This window comes from Plectropomus leopardus, chromosome 3, assembly GCF_008729295.1.
Source record: "Plectropomus leopardus isolate mb chromosome 3, YSFRI_Pleo_2.0, whole genome shotgun sequence".
NCBI classification, from domain to species: Eukaryota; Metazoa; Chordata; class Actinopteri; order Perciformes; family Serranidae; genus Plectropomus; species Plectropomus leopardus.
The window spans coordinates 11,246,153-11,269,945 of NC_056465.1; the positions used below are offsets into that span (position 1 = coordinate 11,246,153).

At 38.9% G+C, this 23,793-nt stretch overlaps 1 protein-coding gene across 1 annotated transcript in view; it reads left to right on the forward strand.

Annotated features, from left to right (window-relative positions):
• The window catches only part of LOC121964183 (ephrin type-B receptor 1-like), a 103,928-nt gene that overhangs the window by 48,420 nt on the left and 31,715 nt on the right, over nt 1-23,793 (forward strand). The window contains exons 6-9 of the mRNA XM_042514399.1: nt 3,758-3,913; nt 10,723-10,985; nt 14,916-14,991; nt 16,329-16,453. Of these exons, the coding sequence (XP_042370333.1) occupies nt 3,758-3,913; nt 10,723-10,985; nt 14,916-14,991; nt 16,329-16,453 (620 nt within the window). The remainder of the gene's footprint in view (nt 1-3,757; nt 3,914-10,722; nt 10,986-14,915; nt 14,992-16,328; nt 16,454-23,793) is intronic.

The following is a 23,793-nucleotide window of genomic DNA, read 5'->3' on the forward strand; positions in this document are numbered from 1 at the left end:
GCACTATAGATCTCAGCCATGCGCTCCAGCTCTGATTAAGGGGTTTGCGTGCTGTTCAGTCGCCTGGTCATTTCAGTCAAGGGAAGAGATTCTTGTGTAATTTTCTCTAATGAGTGCACTGCTATCAAAAAATCATATTAACACTCTGAACTGAAATAAAATTCTTCTACTCATAAAACTTGGCCTCACAACCTGCTCCACAGCACATAGTGAGGAGAGGACACTTAGATGTAAGTGTGCTGTTCACTGATGTTACAGAATTGTAAAAATGGCAAAACGGTTACTTCATGCCATCATTTGGAGCCAGCGATGTATGTAGTTGTTCACATTTAATACAAGCTTGAGCAAGTCCTGCAGTATGATATGAATTTTGCTACTGAGATGTGAGTAGTTTCTTCAAGCTTCGTGGTTCATGTAGAGTGTAATATGCAGTAAAACATGGGAACAAAGAACAGCAGCCTCCATTGTAAATCATCTTAGAACAAAAGCATCAGCAAAACCAAGAAATAACAGTATAACATTTCAGCAGAGAGAACACCATGGAACAGTACTGCAGAAACAGTGATACTGAGAGGAAAGAATAAAAACAGCAGTTTCATTGCCCCCCTTATTGGCTCCTTCTCAATTTGTTTGTCTTCTCTCTTGTATCCTTGAGTATTACTTTGTTTGTTTCCATCTTTGTTTTTTTCATTTTTCCTCTCCTCAACAAAACCTTCCTGACCCTTGAACGTTTGATTAAGTGACACTCTGAGGCTCTTAACTCGCCAGCACTTTGTCTCATTTACTTCCTTCACTTAATTCATTTTATCATTTCGGACTCGCGGTTTGTACAGACTCCGTAAAAGCCTGTTTGTGCAGTCCTCGTATGTCTTTCGCCATAAATCTGCGTAACATTTGCATTTCGGTCTTACAAGCATCTGAAGCATCTCAGAGATAAAGTGAACATTCATTACAGCGGAGGAAGGTAAAACAAAGTGCTAAAGATTAATCAAAACTGGAAAAAGTAACATTTAAAAAAACTCATTTGGTTTCTCCTTAGCCTTTTGGAAGAGCTTTCGTTTCAGTCTAATTTCTCATTTCACACCTTTTTTTATTTTTTATTTTACTTGTAGTCATAATGCAGAATGTGTTTGCCCTCTCCAAAAAGGCTGTTATGAAATCCCATGTGAGAAAGAAAAACAGGTGTCGCTCTGGGAGACAAAGTACTCTGATGCAACATGCGATTTATTTAACTTCAGGTGCTTGACCGTGCTGTGATGTTACATTCAGTTTGTTTCATGAATCTTAACTGTTTCAGTCTCAAACTAGATCTAAGACCTTTTTTTCTTTTTAACACTTACTGTCAGTAAGACGTAGTAGTGCTGCTGTGGTGGCAGTGTCTCTGAACAAATTGAGGCTTTGAAGGGTTCAATTGCAACCCTCTTGAAAATGTTTAATATGAGCTACTATCAAAATGCCTCAAACAAAGCACATAATATTAAGCACTCCAAACTCCTACTGCACCTGATGAGATGGGAAATGCTGTCCTTGGGTTTTGATTCCGAGAGTAGAAAACTCTTGCGGCTGTTCTGAAAGCTTATACAAATTTCACCTGATGCTTTGTGTCATTATTTGTAAACTGTGCTACTATTTTGGACTTTCTTGAAAAGCAAACATTCCAATCTCAAGAGACCCTCCTGATAAAACAAAGGTTAAATAAATGTTGCCAGAAAACACACAGAGTTTTGAAGTCTTATCTGTGTTTCAAAAATATCTTTGAGGCAACAGAGACGTGACTGCTATGGATCAGCAGCTATAATAACATACTGTGCTGATTTTGTTCAAAGAGCCTGTTAGATGAATGGCCAACACAGCAACAGCAATGGTTTTTCTGTATGACATTATGTCCAGGCAAAGGTCTTGCTTTATTGCTATTAAAAAATTCATGTCAAAAATTAAAAATGCAACACCACTATCTGCACACCAGCTGGAAAAAAGGGGATGATGCATACATCTGTGGCACCACAGAAAAATAATAGTGTTTTTAGATAAAAATACAGGAAGTGGATTGTGTGAGTGGGCAGTTCTGAGAGAGTGCAGGAACTTTTGTGGAGCTGCATTAATGTTTCATGTTGATTAATCCTGTAACAGAAAAGAGAGAATTCTTAAACCAAATTAAATAGTAATTTAAAATTATAACTCATAAATTAATTACGTTTTTACAAATCAGATTATCAAGTTCCATGAACACAACTGCTTGGAAATCGAGTTGAGAAAACTTAATTATGTGTTGACTGAAGAAGTGATTGTTTTAGGTTGGTTAAAAATTCTCTTTTTTCAGTGCAGCACATAGTTGTAACTGACTAGTGTTCAAAAGCATTTGTGTTTGTGAAGCTAACAGATTTGCAGGTGGGTATTATGGGTATTAAATCAATGGGGTGATGGAATGATCGAGGGGGAGGGAAATGATCAGGAATGTGTAAGATTTTGTAGGATTAAGGGGAATATATTGGCAGAAATGGAATACATTATAAGAAGTATGTTAACTTAAGTAAATGAAGAATCACTGTGTTTTTGTCACCTTAGAAAGAGCCATTTAGAGGGGGCAAAATCCGTCATGTTGCACCACCATTGTTCAACAGTAGCTCAGAACAGATAAACCAAACACTAGCTCCAGACAGGGCCATTTGCATTTTTGCTTTTTCGCTTTGGTCACTGTAGTTCACCTTAGTCAGAAAAACACCTTTTCTTCATATGAAACTGCTTTAATCAATCTTTTTACTAGTTTTAATCGCCGGGCCCATTTGTTTTGGAGTGGAAGATACTTCTGCGAATAACTTGGCTCTCAGTAAAAAAAAGTTAAAAGAGCTGAGCACACATTAGCAGGTGTTGGGCTAACAGCCCGTCTCTGACAAGCCAAACAGCATCTGAGAAACACTGATTTGTGATGGGGAACTGCTTTATCATTGTTTTTACCAGTTCTAGTCACATGTCATTTTTTTGAGAGGAAGAGACCTCTGCAGATAATGCAGCTCCCGGTTAAAACCTGCTTAACAATGAACACTGAAGGAATCCTAATCAGGAAAAGTTTCAGCCAGTTGCATGCAGTAATCCTCAGCTCTTGACACCATTAAATCTCCCTAAATCTTTCACACTGTGCCTTTAAAGAACTAAAAGGGAGGGTCTTCATACAGCCTTCTAAAAACTGTGGATGAGAAACAGAAGTGACACACTGGCTTTGAACTCCATTACTGGGACTGTCTTAACCCCAGAGGACAGCAGTGCAAATGATGAAAGTCCACAAATGTATATAAAAGCCAAAATAACAAGCATTTGCTGCATGCTCAGAATGAGCCGTGCCTTGATAAATAAAAGTTGGATAAAGGGGGACACCATAATAATAATTTAGTTAATATTTATGGACAGAAACAACTGTGACCCAGATAAAGGAACCAGGAAAATGAAACCATAATCTACACAGCAGATAATCAGTATGTGCGGAAGTACACAAAATGTTTTTGTGTATCTTGTCTGAACAAAATAATGTGCTGCTATTCCCAGAAAATCCCCCTCTGTGCTTTGTCAACCTCACACTACCAGTAAATAACTCCACTGGTGACGCGTCTCTCTAAAACAAAGTTTGCCAAATGTCTGGCAATAGAAACAAACAAAAGGCACACAAACATAGCTTATTTGTCGTGTTTCATTCATGTTCAGGAGGCTGAGCTCTGTATTGGTTTTTTATGTGAATTTCCTCTTCCTCTCTCTTTTTCTCCAGCTTGCCCTCAGGGCACCTTCAAGTCGTTCCAAGGGGCAGGATTATGTCAGCAATGTCCGCTCAACAGTCGCTCCACTATCGAGGCCGCCACCCTCTGCGGTTGTCGCAATGGCTATTACCGTGGAGACATGGACAAACCGGAGGACATGTGCACCAGTGAGTCAAACACACACACACACACACACACACATGTACGAAACATACTCAGAGGTTTACATCACTGACAGTCCAATATCTTATCATTGAATTAAAGGCCAGTATCTGCTTTGATTTATCATCCCAACATTAATTTCATGCACCTCATTCAGAGCGATTGTGCCGCAGTGTTCCCGTCCTTGTTTGGGGATTTGGGGAGCGGTAAGTAATAACACTGCCACACTCCTCAGGCTTTCCATTGAAGTGAATATGTGTTTAGCGTGTCGAAGAGGCTATATTGCTATGCAAGACGAGGCACAGAGTTTGGAAAATGCTGCCTCTCAGTTCCACAGAGAGATGGTGTAAGTAGGTTGAGACATGAATCATTTTTGGACTGTTTCTGTAGCTAGTCTCAAAATGTGAAGCTGCGTGTTGGTGTCTGTGTGTGTAGGTATGTATGTGTGTATGTGCGTCTGCTTGTGTGTGTGTGTCTGTGCACGTCCTGGTGACCTGGATACAACTTAATGTTTTTCGAGGCTAAAAAAGCTCCCGTTCATTCATGGGCTGATCATTATTTTCCTGTCTTACATTCATGAATGAATTTGCAACATTCTGCCAGATGAATATGTAAGAGGTAACACAAAAACTGTAAAAATAAAACCGTTATCTCTCATTGTGATGTATGAATCATGACAGTGGATATGGTTGAAGCCCTACTTTTTTTTTTTAAGGATTGGTCTCCCTATGTTTACTAAACCATACTAAGTCATCCAGTTGCACACAGTTTGAATTGCTTTCCTACACCTGTAATTCAGTTCTGTTGGTCTAGTCTAAGGGTAAATAGTGATACCTTGCTGCCTTTTAGTTCTGTTCTGTTTTATGTCAATAATGGCTCATTACAGATGAACCAAAAGGTCTACACATTTAATGAAAACTTCGCTTGTTTTTAATGGGTGGGTAGTAGGTGTAAATGAACTGCGGTAAACTGCCCTGGCTTACCAGAGCCCAGATCAGCTTATGTAGACCCGCTGCTCCTTCGCGTTGAAAAGGGCCAGTTAAGGTGGTTTGGCTATCCGATCAGGATGCGTCCTGACGCCTCCCATTAGAGGTGTTCTGGGCTAGTAGACCCCCAAGGCAGACCCAGAACAAGCTATAGGGATTATATGCAGGAGGAGCTGAGAAGTGTTGCTGGGGAGAGGGATGTCTGGAGTATTTTGCTTAGCCTCTTGCCCACACGACCTGGCCCTGGATAAGCAGTTGAAAATGGAATGGAATAGAGTTTCATAAACAGAGTTTATGAACAAGAAGCGGGCACCATACTGTTTCCTGTGATGTTAAAATGGAGACTGAAAAGCCTGAGATCAAATGGTAAAACTAAGCTGTGCTGCTGAAATATGAACCATGACTCTGTTACTCATTGCCTATCTCTCATCTCAAATGTCTTCAGAAACAAGTCTTGCCCTACTTTTTAACTGAAATTCAAAATTGCTTGTAAACAGATGGCTGCCTTGTTTCTTGTGTCAAAACAGACAAGCTGCTTTACATCACCCAATAGTGGGAGTGTTTATTGGTCTGGTGCGGCACGGTGCAGTCTGGTAGGTTTTCTACCTCTTGAGCAGGGGCAAATACCACAGCCTTTACTTTCTGTTTTCACCGGTTATATAGCCTTATTTTATTTCCTTAAAGACCATCTTTCCAGCAGTGCTATACCTCTTCACTTCTGTCAGTCATTTGGACTAACAGGCAACTCATTGATTGCATCATCAGCGCCTCATGGACCCACAGGGGAAATCAAACTCTGGTGACTGACAGCAAGTCAGACTTTACTTCATTGCTTCTTAGGTATTTATTTACGTGATGGTGACAAAGAGATTAGGAGGAAGTAATTGATGCTGAGCGTTAAAAGTCAAGACCCAACTGGACATCAGACAGTTAGAAGCAGGATGAAAAGGACCCTTATACCCTCCGGAAATTTCACAGGGCTATAGGGTATATGATGGTGTAAATTTACACTGCTAACACCTCCCACCCCCACCGCACCTCAGTCAATGAATGTGACACCTCACACCTATTTTCCTTATTAAGCAGAGAAATATAACTGTACAACTTTTGAATTCGACTTTCCCTTATTCTTAATTGCCTCTTTAACTCATCATAAAGTACACTTCATTCAAACTCAACAGAAACCTATTAAACTTACCTAAACTGTCTTATTTACCCTTGCTAGTAATCTAGTTAGTAAGTCCACTGTTCCAACAATTGCCAACTCTGGTTTGGTTTAAAAAATAAATCCTTAGTTCAGCGGGTAAGATGTGAAAATATGCTATTTTTCCCCATACTCTCTATTTCTCCCGTTCTGTCCGCCGGCTGTTAACAGTCCTGTACCATATCTTATCAACATTAGGTGTCCATTGTCCTCAGTTGCCTGTTCCACCTGTACAGACCGGAGACTGAGATCTGGTGCGTGCTGTGCACTACGTACATTTAGTTTAATAGAAAGAGGAGCGCCTATATGTATGATAACCTTTGGGATGTCTAAATACCCTGGTATACCATAATACTGTGATACCACCCAAACCTAATGTGTTGTTCCCTCATAGTAAGGAGGGATAGTTACTGTTTTGCACATATGCTTCACTTAAAATTCAATGAGGACCTTCTAAAGTACTTGGATTAGTTCACTTTCTAATATATTAAGGTTAATTCTTGGATTCATCTACTGACATGCATATACCACTGTTACCAGAAGTATAGTCGATACAGTGCATTGTTTCTTCAGTACATGTGAAATTCTTGACAACTATCAATCAGAAGATAGATTCAATAGTAGTTTTTCTTTTAATGTCATACTAAAAGTTTTTCAACCACGACCTAATCCTTTGGTTGGTATGCTTTGTGCTCATACTGCAAACAAACCGCCCCAAAGCTGATCGAGAACCAACCTCTCTGGCAGCCTTGGTTCAGTTGGCCCAGAGTTCCATCGATAGCTTTCTCTCCAGTCTATATAAATCGAACCAAATGGTCAAGTGCACCAGAGAATAGGTGTGAAAGTAGCCTGAGAGGCATAATCAATGTTTTTGTAAACTAGTGACAAAGTGATCCATGAAAACATCCACAGAGGAAACAAGCAACATGAATTGTTAGCCACATATGTAATCTAGCTCTGAAGTATTGGAGCTTGTCAGCCTTTTACTAAAAATGTGTTTCGGCTATGTGCTGCAATATTTGTGATTGTTTTTATTCCTTTTTTTTGTATTGCAATCAAACGGTGCCACTTCAATCATTTTTTTAAATTATTTGAAGAAATGAAAATGATTTTTGCCACAGTTATAATGGAACAATTTATGGGGTTAACCTATTCTGACAACAGAACGAACACATGAAAAGCCTCACCTCAAAACAGTGACAGCACGCTCATAAATTGATGCTGACAGAAGAAAAAAAAATTCCCAGTGAAAAGGTGTCAGGTGTCAACCAACTCAGCCTACACAGCTTTGTGATTACCTTGAAACTTTCAATTCAAGGGCAAAAATGAATTGAGTCACAAGTTGTTGTTTATTTTTTTTCTTCTTTCAAAACACAAAAGCAATGAAAAATACTGTAAGAAACTCTGAAAAACTGGGATATAACTTCATTATAAGAAGGGGCTTCAGTTTATTTTTATTTGGTATAAACTTGATCAGATATAAAATCAGATCAGTGAAATGGAACAGTGAGCGCGCAGTATGCGGATAGTTGCCTGACAGAAAATCATTCCCTCAGCTTGTATCATGGGCAGCAGGTACAGAGGAGGTGTGTGTGTGTGTGTGTGTGTGTGTGTGTGTGTGTGTGTGTGTGTGTGCATGTGTGTGTGTACGATATCTGTGTGTGGGATTTTTCAAGTGTATTTTTGTGCATAGGTCAGATTGATACAGTAAAAGCCCTTAATAACATAGGGAGGAAGTGCAGGTTGTAAAATGCAGGAAAGAAAACTCCTTGAAGTGAAGTGGTTTCTAATGTTGCAGCAGTAAAAGTGGTCGACTTAAATTATCTTAAATTATCTCTCTTTCTTATTTACTATTTATTGTGCATTTGCTGTGAACTCTGTAGGTGTCTGACAGTTTAAAATAGGGGCTTCAAGGTATACTGGTAATGATTATGACAGTGATATTTAAAAAAATTAAATTTGATTATGGCAGTAATACGCAGATTATAATATTGTGTAAATAATCCAGCACCTCAGAAATAATTTATGTTTCTATTCGTTCTTGCTTTGTTTTTATATATATAAAGGAAATAACAGAGATAGAAAAAAGGAATGAAAGAGTTAAAAAAGAGAAAAAGAGAGACAAAAAGATTATTCTTTTGTTTCCCTCCGTGCCTTCAGTCAACTGTGTGGGGTCACACAGCGACCATGTGGATGACAATCATCTACAGTTGACATACAGACTCACTCATCAATTATTAAAGACTTGCATGAGTGAATGAATGAGTGATTGTGTGTGTGTGTGTGTGTGTGTGTGTGTGTGTGTAATTATGAATGCACAGTTTTTAAAAGGTGCTCTGTCTCAGCATTGATAAGATGTTGCTACTTGGATTTCCAATCTGTCACTTATTGTTAGCACTTTGATTCTTCAGGGTGGGTGTGAAACACACATATACGTACTCCACAGGGCCATCTCAAACGTTTCTTACAATTTAGCATATGCCAAGGTTGAATACTATTTCTTGTTCCAACATGTTGCGCGGGTGTAGGCCTCTCTGTATGTGTCGTGGGCCTGTGATGTGTCTGAATACTCAAGGAGAAGTGGACCCGCTAGGTTTAACCTTGTGAAAACTCTGGGTGTCCGTTTAAGACTCACTATAACACCCTAAAAGCCACAGTTTCTCCTCAGATCAAAGAGATGAGCTGACAGAAAAGAGGGAGAACCAGCAAGAGAGAGAAACTGAGGGAGTGAGTGAAGAATGACAGGCAGAGATTCTCTGGCTGGCGGTGAGCTGTTAGGTCACCTCCTGACTGTTAAAGACAAGACGTTGGCTGAATTCATCTGTACATCTGTAGCAGCTACACCGGTTGGAACCTGCACTTGGCAACTGTGCATGTAGGCAGAGAGAAACAAATGTTTAAACTTTGAAAACCTAAAACCCCAGAGCTGACATCTGTAAAGTAAAAGTAAAGTAACCATCCTCATATTTACAGCCGGTCAGTGTGCGGAAAAGTCCAGAAAGGTCCAATTTTAGCTCACAGCGCTCACTCTAAGATAACATTTGGTTCTTTACTTTTTCTGTAGCCAGGAGTCTGTACCGTGCTTTAATGTAAATTATAATCCCTGCAAACAGGCCGAAGCAGAGCTTTCCAAAATACCCAAGATGGGATGGGACAGGATGTTCTTTTCTCCTGCAGACCTTATGGGTGTAAAAAGTATTCAGCTTCATCAGATAAATCTTATGCTTTGTGTTTCAGTTAAGGCTACAGCTGATGATTATTTTTGGCATTGGTTTATTGTTTTCTACATAAAAAGTTGTTAATTGTGGAAAATATGCACCAGATGTATATATTAATTATCAATGTACATGTACAACAAAATTAAGTTTGCAGTTCCCAAACACCATGCATTAAAGTACAATCGGTAGAGAGCAGAATTCTCATCAGAGGAGCAACAGTAAGGTCAGTGACCAGTGTACTCATACTGGCAAACTATCTGTAAGCAGTCAAAGAAAAAACACACACACACAAAAACACTGGGCCATCTTCGACATTTCTTATGATTTAATATATCACAATCCCAAAGGCCAAATTGAGATATTCAGATGCTCGTTTTTGTCTAAAAGTTAAGTTGTCCATCTAAGAAGACAATGAAAACCAACCAATATTCACATTTTGTATGGTAGAGCCGTGGAATTGTTGGCATCTTGAAATTACAATTCAAATATGGTGAGGATCACTTGAATGAAAAAGTTAACCCATGCATACTTAATCCTTGCCACAAACTTTTAATTAAGACAATGTTCTGATCTTACTTGGGTCTTCGTCAGGTCAAATGTGTTAAAAGTTGAAATAACACCAATATTTACCCATAATGCACACCAACAGACTGTTCTGTTATTCTTTTGACCGAGTATTTAATTGACTGTTTTTGCTCTAATGTCAAATGTTAAAAAGTACTATTATCGTAAGTAGTAGTCAGTAACTACTACTACAAGAAAAATATTTCCTTGTGAAATGTGGTGAAGTCCAGATACAAAGTTGTGCTTCATGTGTTTCTGAAGTTAGCAGCCTTTAAAGTAATGTTATTTCCCTGCTTTTGCAACCCCAATTTAAAGGTATATTTGTATAATGTCTAATCTTGATTAATGGGACACAAACTGTATTGTGGTTGCTTGTGTTGATTTTTTTAATATTATTTTTGTAATGAGTCAGATTTGCCAGTGGAAAAGACTTTGGGTAACAGGAAAGTGATACTTCAGCTTCTGTAGAAACAAATAAATCAGTAAATCTAATATGTTACCAGCCCATCATGCATTTATGTTCCTGACCGTGTGAAACATCTTGGTCTGGTATTTGTATCAACTGAAATATCATCAAACAAATTATTGCATACAAGCACAGCTTTTTTTAAGCTATAAAATGTCAAAGATCCTGCGATAATGAAAAAAAAAATCATAAGTAAGCCATTAGAAGGCACTGCTTGATGGAAATCCAAATTATTTTCTCAAGTGATCGTCATAATGAAGTTTGATTGCATGCAGGTGTGGAGCAGTGATTTATTTAAATTGACAGACTCTGAAAATGACACTGGAAACATGTCCTGTCAGCGTCAGTCCCTTAATGTCCAATCATCTCTCTCTAGGCGTCCCTTCGGCTCCTCGCAACGTGGTCTCAGTTGTCAACCAGACATCAGTGCAGCTGGAGTGGCACACGCCACGTGACACCGGGCATCGTGACGACCTGTCGTATAACGTCTTGTGCCGCCGGTGCCACAGCAGCGAACGCCGGGCGTGTCAGCCATGTGACGACAGCGTGGCGTTTGTTCCAGGCAAGCAGGGGTTAAAGGACACCAGGGTGGAGATAAGCAAGCTACGGGCCCACACATCGTACACCTTCGAAATACAGGTTTGTACCTTTACCTTTATTTATTCAGTGTTTATACTTTTCAGTGATGTTAACGGAATACTCCAATGGAAATGTGTGTGGAAAGTTAACTTGCCTCTTAGGTTTGGATTCACAGCAGTTGCAATGGACACTGATGACTACCCAAAATCACAGGAAAAATGTGTCAGAATGTATCAAAGACCTTTAAGGAACTTCTCAAAGTCTTCCTGCAGCATTATTCACACCTTCTCTGTTGATCAGTATTTTTCTTCACAAAATTCACAGTTACATACACAAATCTCAATAACACTGTTGCCTCCTCATAGCTCTAAAGCTACGCAATAGGAAAAAAATTGGCAAAGTGACTCCGCCATGGCTTAGGGTCATCAGTGGAATCTGTTGTGAATACAGTAAAAGTATAAAGTATAAAAACTTACAAGGACACTTTTTAAACCTACAGATGTAGTTTTTTTTTTTTTTTAGTGACGAATATCTTTTATTATTCACACCATTTGTCAGTCCCTCCAGGATTTTGAAGGCGGTTTCTGTGACTGTTGTGGCCTGAAATGTCAAATTTCACAGGGGCTTTTCTAAAACATTGTCAGGCATGTTGCAATATTTTTTGCCGTTCTTTTTAACAATTACATTACAGAAGCAAATAAAAGTATGAAAAATAGTTGCAATGCTGTCTCTAATTCTGAGGCTATTATTATGAGCATTTAGTTTTACAACAGAATTAAAAATCTTTTTGTAATGGAAGTGGGGCATGGCTGGGTAACATTAGCCATGTGATGCTAACAGTTATCCCTCTCACAGTGGGTGTGAGGGATAACAATTCACGGTGATTGGCGGAATTTGCATTAATTGTCACAATGGCAACATCACAACATCTTGGAGGGACTTACCTACTGTATTAGATAGATAGATGGATAGATAGATGAATAGATGGATGGATGGATAGATGGATAGATAGATAGATAGCTTTATCATCATTTTACAGGATATAGTGAAATTTGGAGTGCTACTCCTGATCAGTGTAGTTAAAATAAATAAACAAGACGTGCGAATCACAGACACACACACACACACACAGTAACTCATAATAAACACATTACTCAGTAGTAAAACAGTGCAAATATAAGGTCAAAGCAGTGCCAAGATGAATAGTGAGGTAGATTGCACAGATGGCTTATTGCACTAATTTAACAAACATCAAAAGAAATACAGACAAAAACAACAAACAAAAGCACTGAGTTAAAGAGACTAGAGCTGCTGCACCAGTGCACGCTGCCGTCTTGCATCCCATCTCATCCCACAATGTTGAAGAGAGTTACTTTTACATAGTTGGACATTCATCATTCACAATATAAAGTCACAGGCTCCTCAAAGAAGTGGTTATATCTTATGCTAAAATATACTAAAAGCAACCTTGGTGCTTAGTGGGTTTGTGTCAACTTTTATTTTAACATGCAAATAGCTGCCAGATATTCACTGTGGTGCTCAAGGATACTCAGGCTATGTGCAGTAGATGACTGCTGACACTAAAGCTTTCCTGCACAATTTCCAGTTATATCAATGCTCTCTCAACACAAAGCCAGATGCTCATAAAGCCAGTATGATAGTGGACCTTCAATCTTCTGCTATCAGCTGCCTTACTGTAACCATGAAGGCTGGGTGTAGAAATCAAGGTCACATGCATTGTAGTTATTGAGGGAAAGAAGCATGTTACTTTACTGTCCCTATTCAGTCCAGGATATTAAATTATATCTAATCTTCTCATTTTAATGTGACCTATTCTCCTGTTGGTGAATGTCAAGGTCCAGGGGACCTATTATTGATAAAAGAGCGTGTTATAGGAATACAGCAGATACAGTAGTTCATAATACTTTTCTAAAACTACTCGATAGCTTGGATGTGTGAGTTCAACCATTTTGAAAGCAGTCTGTCGTGGGACAGACGGATCAATAACGATGTATGAATGACTGACTAAAACACTGACCTGATTGTGAAAGTATTGATTATAATTGGATGTGTTTACTGAAGGCAGCCACCATCAAATACAGAGCTGATTATTCGTTGAGATGTCCATCCAGTTTATCCCAAATTAAAATGATCCACTAAGAGGAAATACTGACAACTATTTAAATAATAATCGGTGCATCTCAGACTTTGACTCTCAAAATTAGTTTTTGATAGTAATAATTTCTGTATTTATGAGATACTCACTGGTCAGCTGTAGAACTTTTTTTTTCTTTAGTGCAAAACAGATATTTTTGAATTCTCAGAATCTCAAGAAAAGGAAAAACACAAAATAGAACGTGAGATGATAAAGAAACAAAAAAAAACAAACAATGTAGCAGTAGAGCTTGGAGTAAGCCATTAAGCTAGCGTCACTAATTACCACGCCTTTGTTTAATGATTTGCTGTTACTGAAGACATTGTTCCAACCGTCAAAATGATTAACTGAGCTCATGACAAACAATATGTGGCAGCTAATTAGGTGGTCTTTAAAACACGCTCGGAACCTGTTAATTGCATCTTTGTGCTGGTGAGATGAGAAAGACGGTGGGACTTTCGAGTTTCATCAACACACTGGCGGCGCTTCTACACTGAAATGAAAACCAACTTATTGTTGCTGATAATTGACTTTTTGTTGAATCCTTCCCATAAAAAGCCATAGTCTAATCATGGTATAGAAATTGTAATTCTGCGTGGCAGAATTAAACTTTGGATTTCTTTTTGCCAGAGTGCATGTGGCTGAAATCAGGGTGATACACCCTATATAAATGTATTTTTGTTTTATTCTTTTTACAATTCCAAAACTATAAACAAAAGAGCTAAAGTGTAAGTGACACATAAAACAGTGTATTTGTTTGCTCTTAATAAGCTGCACTTATTGGCATGTGTGGCTGTCTAGCCTAATACCTACATTAGTAAGCCAGATTTTACTAGCTGTGTGTCTTTGACTACTATTATTTTCAGAGAGTTGGGTTATGCTAGCAGGACTGTCTCTTTAACGCTCCAGCAGCTCCTACCAGATAATTACAATTGTGAAACTCATGAATGAAGCGTAAATGCCCAGACACACTAAACTGACATGAAAGCCTAGCAACAACAGAGGGCAACTGTTACTACGCATCACGTCGTCTGTGTCTTGCCCAAAAAGTTTCAGGTGATCACATCACCGAGACTACAGTCAACGGCCAACTAGCATGTATGTTCTGCATCTGTGCGAGAGGAATAATAATAATAACACAAACAATTAGAAACGAAAGAATTAAAAAAGAAGAATTTAATTTAATTTTAAAAGAATTTAAAAATGAATTTACAGTTTGTCCTTGATCCTGCCACATCTTTTGAATTTTTTAGTTTGTTTACCCTGACTTTGTCCATTTGTTTACTTTTTGTTTACTTTCTCCACCTTCATTAATCTTCTTGTACGCTTAGCTGAACTGCCAGTTAAAGTGATTTCATTCACCGATGGGCTTAGCCCTCTCCCATGCTGATTCGGTATGCTGTATAATGCCAAATGAAGCTCACTGATTGCCAGACATTGACCAATGGCTGACGAATGACTTAGTATGTCAGGGATGTAAGTGATTGGATGGTTTGTAATAACTTAGATTTTTTGCTCAATGCTCTTTCTTTGTCTCCATGTCTTCTATATAGATAGTCAGCTGGGGAAGCTGCAGATTTTTAAATTAAGTGTCAAGCAACACTTTTTTCTGCACCAAATACGCCATTTTTGTTGAGCAGCACCCCTTAAAAAGTGTCGAGGACCCTACCATGAATCAGGTTTAAGACTTTTGAGCATTAAATCTGACACTGCTAGCATTGTAAACTGCATATGTGCTTTGTGAGAACAGAGGGCTTGACAGGCTAACAACTGTAACTGAGGGGGGTGATGTCTGTAAGGTGGAATAGCTGACCATTACACTTTTTACTCTACAGGCAGTCAACGGAGTCTCCAACAAGAGCCCTTACCCCGCCCAGCAACTGTCAATCAACATTACAACCAATCAGGCTGGTGAGTGTGGAGGTGCAAAAAGCTGTGTGCGTGTGTGTAGAAACATCTGTGTTTGTGTGTGTGTGTGAACATGCCCTGGGGCACGGTAGATTATGTGAGGGGAGGGATGGCTAGGGGGATAAAGGAAATTGAGCTACAGCTTTTTAATTCATAAAACATGTTATAAGCTTGTCATCTCTCTGCCTCTGTCTCCCTTTGTCCCCCTCTTCTCTGTCTTCCCTGCACTTCCCCAGCTTTCATCCTGTTTTCCTCTTTCCCTCTGCCTCTCTCTCTGTTCTCTTTTCCTTGCCTTTATCCCCTCTCCCTGCCCTCCCCTCTCTGCCCCCCCCCATCTCTGACAGTATAATTCTTAGAGACTATAAAGTGAGCTGAGTTACTGCTCCATCAATACTTTATAGAGACAGACACAAGTGATATTTCCTCCGCTACCCAAATTTAGATTTAAAAGCCGCTTTGCTCTGATGGAAAACACATCATTTACCTCATCTACGGCAACCCAGGCTCATTCCTAATCGAAACATGATCCATTGTCACCCCGCCGCTTTCTGAGCGCATTTGTTACCGCTGCCGGATGCAAAACTCTCTTATCCCTGAAATCTTTTAGGACTCAACAAAAACTGATTTATTTTCAGGTTGACTGCACCGGGGAGGGTTTTAAATTATGCAATAGGTTTAGCGTATTTCATGGGACCCTAGGATATGAAACTCACTCGACATATAGAGAAGCCCGTAAAATGTCAATTGTGGCAATATTAAAAATGACTGTGAGGATTTCAGGTGACAGCTTGCTCACGCTGCCAATAATGACTACAGAGGGAGTATTGGACTCATGAGGTATCACAGCGTTTACTGAGGATTATTGCAGCCCCATGATGTCCTGATGACTCAGCTGTGTAAGATGCATACATCCTCAATATGACTTACATCAATTTGATACTGGTTACTAGTGTACTATCAATCTCCGTGTCTTGATTCCTTCCTCTCTTAGCGATCAAATGAAGTTCAAATGTGATGAAAACCATCTCGTAAAAAGATCCGGGAGCCAAAACCAAAAAATACATTATAGCCAAGAGCTTCTGGTTCCTAAAATTATGAGTAAAAATGCATTACAGACATAACTCTTCCCTCCCCATCAGTGACAAGAGCAGTAATTTGTTTTCATGAGCCTGGATGAGGAAACATTTTTCTCCTTTGGGTGTAAATAATCCTTGGCAATATGTCATTATATTACACTCTATATTTCCATATTTATGGAGTTTAAGCATGCTAGCAGATCTTTTAACTGCCTAATTGATTGTGTGTACTTGTGTGTGTGTTTGTGTGTGTGTCTTTAACAGCTCCCTCAGTAGTTCCCATAATGCACCAAGTGAGCTCAACGAGCCGCAGTTTCTCGTTGTCATGGCCACCGCCCGAGCAGCCCAACGGAATTATCCTCGACTACGAGATACGATACTTCGACAAGGTAGAGTGGGATGATTAATGTATGTGAGTGTTTGTGTGTGTATGTGTGCACGCGCGCTTTTTGTTGTTATGGTCACAGACAGTAATCCATTAGAGTCGATAAAACAGGCGAATCAATATCAACTACATCTAAGTCATCTATTATCAGGACTCAGTGAGAAGCAGCAACAGTCTCACGGCTTCTCACATACTTTGCTTGGTTCATAATAACTTGTTAACTTATTATTCATGCTTGTATGTTTATTTACTGTTTACGCCATCTTCACCAGGTATATGAGGTCACAACATTTCCTTTTTATTGCACAGATAAATGGGTCAGTTGGCCAATCAGAGAATTACAAAAATCTTGGTCAGTTGGTCAATGAAACACTTCAAGAAAACATACACATTGACATTCAGCTATTTAGAGAAAGAGTGTTTTTACTCAAAGGAATATTTTAACAATTCAGGAAAAAAAAAACATGAATTCTGTTGCTGAGAGTCAGATGTGAAGAATGGCACCACTCTCATGTCTGTCTGTTTAATACCAATACCCTATACTAGTCTTATGCTAAGCTAAAATAATTATCTTCAGGCTGCATCTGTAGGCTTTCAAACCCACTACAGATGAAACCATGCTCACTTTTGCATCACTAAAGAGGCCTGCCAGACATCAAGTCCTGGTGATTGGCTGCCAGCCTATTGCTTCAAATAGTATTCACTGCAGGAAGTTGGGTGCTGGCTCAAAAAGTAACTTATACCTAGGCGCCCTGTAGCTTGAGTTTAACAGTGGCTTTGCACACTGCTCTTGCCAGAAAAGCACTGAAGAATTCTACTGTCTCTCCTTGAAGGCAGGACATTGGCTCTCAGTGCCCCTATACCTCCTTTACGTATCTGTGTGTCTTGTGTACATGTCTTTGCCTCCCCTGTGTTTATCCGTCTTAGCTCAATTACCCATATTGCTATTTTTGAAGCTACTGTAGCTGTCATATTTTGCAAAGATGGACCTTTAGTGGCTGGTCGGCACCCCCAACTCAGATAAGCAAACTTTCCAGCTTTGTAGTCTCCCATAGGTGGAGGGTGAGGTGAAGGGACTGTAGGGTACATCCATGGGTGAGCTATAGCTCAGCGTCTTTTTCAGTGACTTGGTGGGCCTTGATGTCTAGCTGCCTGCTCTAATCATGTTTAAGTGGGCGTGATTTAATCTAAAGTGGGTTGGAAAAACTTCAGATGCCTCCTGACTCCACCTTCCTATTGAACAGATCTGTACAGACATGGTAAGTGGTAATAGTGGTAATGATCCCCTCATCTAATCTTGGCAAGGAAAGCAAATATGTGTATTTCTCAAATTGTTTCCTCACCAAATACTGTATGCAAAACATCAATTGTCAAAAGACAAAAAGATTTTATAAAGGACATAAGTTAACAAAGGCAAAACAATCTTACAATTTCATCAAATGTGATTAGCGAATTGCATATCCATATAACAAGAATTAGAAACAAATGACATAAAAATGTTCCTGTGTATGAATAAATTGTAACATCTATTTTTTGTAAAATAATTTAGTGAATTCCCTTTCTTAAACTCCAAGTAGTGGAATCTCACATGCAGATTTAGAAACACAAAATCGCCCAGAAAACCATCCAGAAATGCCAGATATTTCCCACTTCTGTTGGTAAACCAGACAGATTATTTTGATAAATGTTCATTATCTTCCATTTGTTCTTCCCTAAAAGGGGTTGTTTTTTTCAACATGTGCTGTAGATAGTCTTTTTCACTGGACAGAAAGAGTCATTTGTTATGTTGCAAAAAAAAATTGTACAAAATAAGATTGTCCTTCTTTAGTTTGGGTTGTAGAAAACTGGTCTTAAACTTAATTCCGAATGGCATTAAAAAAAGTTTTAAATCAGTCTTGCCTTAAGCTGCAAGAACCCTGCTTAAGGTTAATGGGAAGAAAGGAACACAATTCAAAGTGTAATAAATGCATTCTCTTTTTCATCCGTCGGCACAACATCCCAGCCACCTAAAAGAGTGTGTGGGAGTCTTTCTCACTTGTGTTTAAGTTGCTGCCCTCTGAGACACCTGCTGTTATTCAGGTATTCATGTATTTCTCCAGCTATTTCAGCAAATAACAAAAAAATGTTAACTAAATACAGCACTGTGCACTGTTCCATCACACATGCACATGCAAAACATTGACACATATTAGACATAATGAGTTAGTGATGTGTGTTTTTGAGTCCCTTACCCACAGTATCTTTCAAAATAATTACTCAATGTCTAGTTCTTGCATTATTCCTCATGTTATTATTCATTATTTCATGTCACTTAAAATAAGCACTAATGGTTGATAAAAAAAACTCATTATTACTATTAGTTCTAGGAGGTGTTGAATACTGCTCATAACACGATGATAAATGAAAGACAACTGAATGCAGAAACGTGTCAACATATTTCTTAGATTTATAATTCCTGTAATTGATATATTTTCTCTCTCACTTATGCCTAATGTCTGTTTAAGAGTCGGGTTCATGCTTCATCTTTTATACAATATTATTTCCTAATAAGTCGCGATTGAGCTTAGGACCACAATGCATATTTCATGGAGCCTGTAGTCATCCTGACAGGGTTTAACAGTGATGGAGAGCCTTTCTTTATTCCAGCACACATCAATTGTTGATCGCAGTCATGCAGCAAAAATGAGCATCCATTCATTAATAAGTGGCTTCAGTGGGATCCTGTCAAACTGTAAGACTACATCACTCCAACTGAATTTTGAAAGGTTTATTGATTTATACAATACAACAAAGCTATGCATGTTTCTTCCATTAAAAAACAGTTAATTTAGTTTGAGTTGCAGCAGTTTCATAAGCTGTAGCACACAATATGGAATCTAATTAGGATCTGTGGGAGATCCAATTAAAAGCCTTTAATTGGTCAAGTTACTCATCCTGTGTGTCTCGTGCAGGCCACTCTTCACTTTAATCGCTAGAGGAAACAACCTCAGACAATTATAGACGGTGACTTAGACAAACATAAATTAGACCTGCCAAAAAAAGTACTTCTGTTGCAGTTGAATCATTAAATAATTTGATGCCTGCAGGAGATAAAACTACATGTTTTATGGCCATTTTATATGAGTGTAATCACATCAAGTCTTATTTATTTACTCAATGATATCATGGCACATTGTTACAGCTTGAATGCAGCTTTTCACTATAGGCTGTTCTCTGTGATGCTTGCATGTGCTGCAGAGTCCTCAGGGAGGAATGTTACAGTGTTTGTTGACTGCAGTCACTAATATTGCTCTATTGTTTGTTGAGTGAAATTATTTCCAAGATTCATCTCCTCAGCTCACAGTTGATTTGGCCTTCAGGTGTCTCTGTGGACGCTGGTGTCTCAATATGTGCCAGAAGAGATCGCAGAAAGTTACCTTTATTTATGAAGGATAGAGTGTTTCCTCCCAAAGACAGAAATTTACTATCACATAGGGGTTCCACACAAATCCCCAGTTGCAGCAGGGGCTTGGAAGCCAATTTGAAACTGTGGAATAACATCTTTCGAGTCCATCACGTGATGCCATTAGGCCAAAAAAAGACTTCACCCGTAGACTTACACTGTGAAAGAGATATCTGCAAACCAGTGGATACATTTTTTAGTTACCCCAGCAAAATTACCAATTTCACAAACTGGATTTGATGCATTTGGTCTGTAACATTTTAAAAGTCAAGAGACCTGATTCATCAAATAATCATGTATAATAATGTCACTCTTTTTTGGCTTCATTTGCCACTGAGCAACTTTCACAGGAATGAACCGCTGCCAAATCTTTATTCAGTTCTCTGTATACATCCATAGTTTCACAAAATAGTCATTAGTCAAACATCAAAATCACATGTCGCTTTCTATCATTGTAGACTAATGCTTCATCTGCAGATATGCAACTGTGGGCGCTGTGGGTAGTTGTTGTTGTGGGCTCAGATGGCCCTTTAACGACCAAAGGTGGATATAACTTTTGATTTTGTTAAATAAACAGAATTCAAGGTATTTAGAGCAGAAAAGACTCCCACCTTTCAAGAAAGCAGTTGTGTTGTTGCTGCAGTCAAACAGTATCTCCAGCTTAGACAAGCCTGTTGGGGGTTTAGTCAAATCAAATCTCAGCTCATTAGAAAAAAGCTTCTCAGAGTCAGTTGAGGACTCTGCTATTTCATTTATACTCCCAGGTGGGTCCTGCCTAAATTAACGGTTATAATTAAGACTTTAAAGAAAAAAATAAATAATTTATTGTTAATGGGTGAAAAAAATCTGATATATCTCTCGTGATTAATTAACTAGGCTGCTACTTTTTGGGAGTAATCGATGACTACAAAAATGTAGTATCCGTGAATGCCCTACCACCAAAGAAAATAGCACATCTCTGCAGGAAACCATCCAGTCATCCAGCCTTGGATGTTGAGTTGTAAATCTCAGGCTGTTTAGGTGGAAAAAAAACGAGATATCCAGTATGATTCTTTGTATTCTCTTTAAAATCACCAATGATAAGCAGATCTACTGATGAATATGTGCTTACTGAAAAGTTTAATTATGTCCTTTCACTAAATTCTTTGGAAGTATGCTACATCATCATTGTGCACACAGGACTTCCACTGCTTCTCCACCTGTTTTTCTAAGCTTATCCGAGGCCGGTCAAAGTAGTCCAGACCTCCCTTTCACAGCAACGTCTTCCAGATCCTCCTAAGGGATCCTGAGGCTTTCGCATACCAGGTGACACATATGATCCCCAGGGTCTTCTACCAGTTTGACATGCCCAGAAAGCTTTCAAGATGAGGTGCCCAGGTGGCATCCTTATCAGATGCCCAAACTAGCTCCTTCTTATGCACAGGAGCAGCCGCTCTACTTCTATCTCCCTCCACATGTCTCAGCACTTCACTGTCTCTTTAAGGACTTGTTTTCAGTCTTTTGCAAAAGAAAATAAAGAGTGAATGTGATGATAAAAAACGTCACTCCCCTGCTTTTCACTGTGTATGTCAACATCTTGAGAGCACTGGAAGATTTTTCTATCTCCCCAGCTGAATCACTTAAAGACAAGAAGACCAAAGCACCAATTTATTCGCCAGTGGATGCTGCTGAAATCAAAACTCCTACCACTCTGCTCTGTGAGACTGTCTGACTGAAGCAATCAAGCCTCCAGCTGTCCTGTAGTGGACAAGGTCCTAACGTGTATGAACCGTGAGACTAAGGCACAAAACACTTCGCTGCCAGAGCCCGATGATCGAGCTGGCCTGCATAAAGAATGTCAAACCGGGGGCACCAATGAGAGCCTCTGATTCAGGGGTGAAATGTGCAGGACCTGATTGCTTTCCCATCAAAGACTGCTGCTCCAGGACAGAATATAAAACTCAAAAGAAAGGACAAACTGCGGCTGCATATCTTGTCTTTTTTGTAATTCAGTCAGTGGGAAGCAATGCATTTGGAGACTGAAAGTTAAATTAAAAGCGTATCTATCACCCAAAGCTAAACATAAGAATATCCTCATCTTTTCTGTAGCTGAGCCAGCAGCTGCAAAAACAGATTCAGAGACTTTCACTGCAGACAGATTAAAAACAAAGAGCAAAGCACCTACAAGGGATTGTGTGCGAAACACCAAAAGAACAACATGCCTCCTCATCCACACCCACATTTGATTTCCTGCCATCTTCCTATCCTTTTTTATAAAACTAAAGAAAACAGTTTTTGGATTTTTGGGGCGAGATGGCACTGCAAGTCTTTGGGTTCTTTTTTTTTCTTTTTAATACATATTATCATATTGTCATCCATAACTCACTAAAATTCTGAGATACAATCATAACAACACACTGTAAATGCTCAAGACTGTTGTCAAATCTCTTTCTTATCTATTCTCTTTGATGTAAACACTCAGTCCTAAAGTCCATGACTCTAGAGGGCTGGCTCACACATTCCAATTTTCCAGCACAACATAGGGTAAGGCCATGATTCCACTGTGCAGCACCGGAGAAAGAGAGAGTGTGTGTTCTTTATATTATTGTGATTCTTATTGCTTCTTATAGTTTAGTATGTGCCATCTATTAATATGTAAATCCTATAAGCAAACTAAGTACGGTGCTGGCATAGTGCACAGTATAATCTTGGTATCCTGCAAAAGTCCTTCCCTTATTATTTAATTATTATTTATTATTTTCTTTTACATACTTCAGTATATTCATGATCTTTCCTGTCTTGGGCTCACATTTTGAAATGCTGCTAATGTGGTCAGCACATGCTGATCCAGGGTCTAATCTCTAGTATAATAAAAACTGGGTTTTAACTGTCCTCCTTTCTGATTTTCCTTCTGGAAATTTGATTCAAATATATCTTTCTGAGCTCATTGAGTGTCATTGCTCTCCAATTTGTGAAATGCATTTATGCCATTTCAGAATGTGGTTCATGTGTGCTCAAAGAAGACACATTGCAGATTTAGCTGTTCAGATCTGTAATGTTTAAGTTGTCCTGAGAGCTAACACTTTGTGACCATGCAAGTGACTGTTAGAAGTAAAGGCAGAAGTATTTTGACATTGTTTTACTGCCACAGAATCTCTTGGGAAGGAGCTCAGGTGGAACGTTGGCTGTACAACGTGTCTGACTTTGTCAGCAGAAACCACAGTTTACATGCGGTCTCACATCAACAGTCAACATTGGTTTCTTATCTGTCCCTAACCCCCACTAGTGGCAGATCAGAAAATGCTCATATGAAACATTAACTTTGGAAGGCACTGATAAATGTTGTTTTTGTTGTTGTGGTGGTGGTAGTGTGATAGCTAGTTGGAATGATCATATACATTCAGTGCCAATGGAAATTTGACTCAAGCTAAAACACATATCGGAACATTATACAAACTTAGCACGGTATGGGGCCCTATAGCATTGTTGACAGTTTTTCCTTTGTTAGCCATGAGCAGCCAATACAAGTTCAGCTCCAACTTACTTGTCACTCTGACAAAAACAAAACAAAACAAAACAAAAAAAACCTTTATCACTTACAGAATAAACTCATTTTGTTACTTAAACATGTTCCAAAGATTGTTCCAAATTAACTTCATACAATAAATGGAAACAAGACAAAAAAAGATTGCCCTTGATGTCATAAAAGAGTCAAAAAGTAGTCAAATGACTATCTTAACCACGGCAAACACCTTCCACTAATAGCTACAGGTCAGAGCTTGCACACCAAGTATCTATAATATCAGAAACATTTGTTCATTTAAACAAATACAACCAAAAGCTAAAATAAATACATGTACATTAAAGTTAGCTGAAACACCAAAAATTATGCTCAAATTATGTGACATAAGCAAAGCTTAACC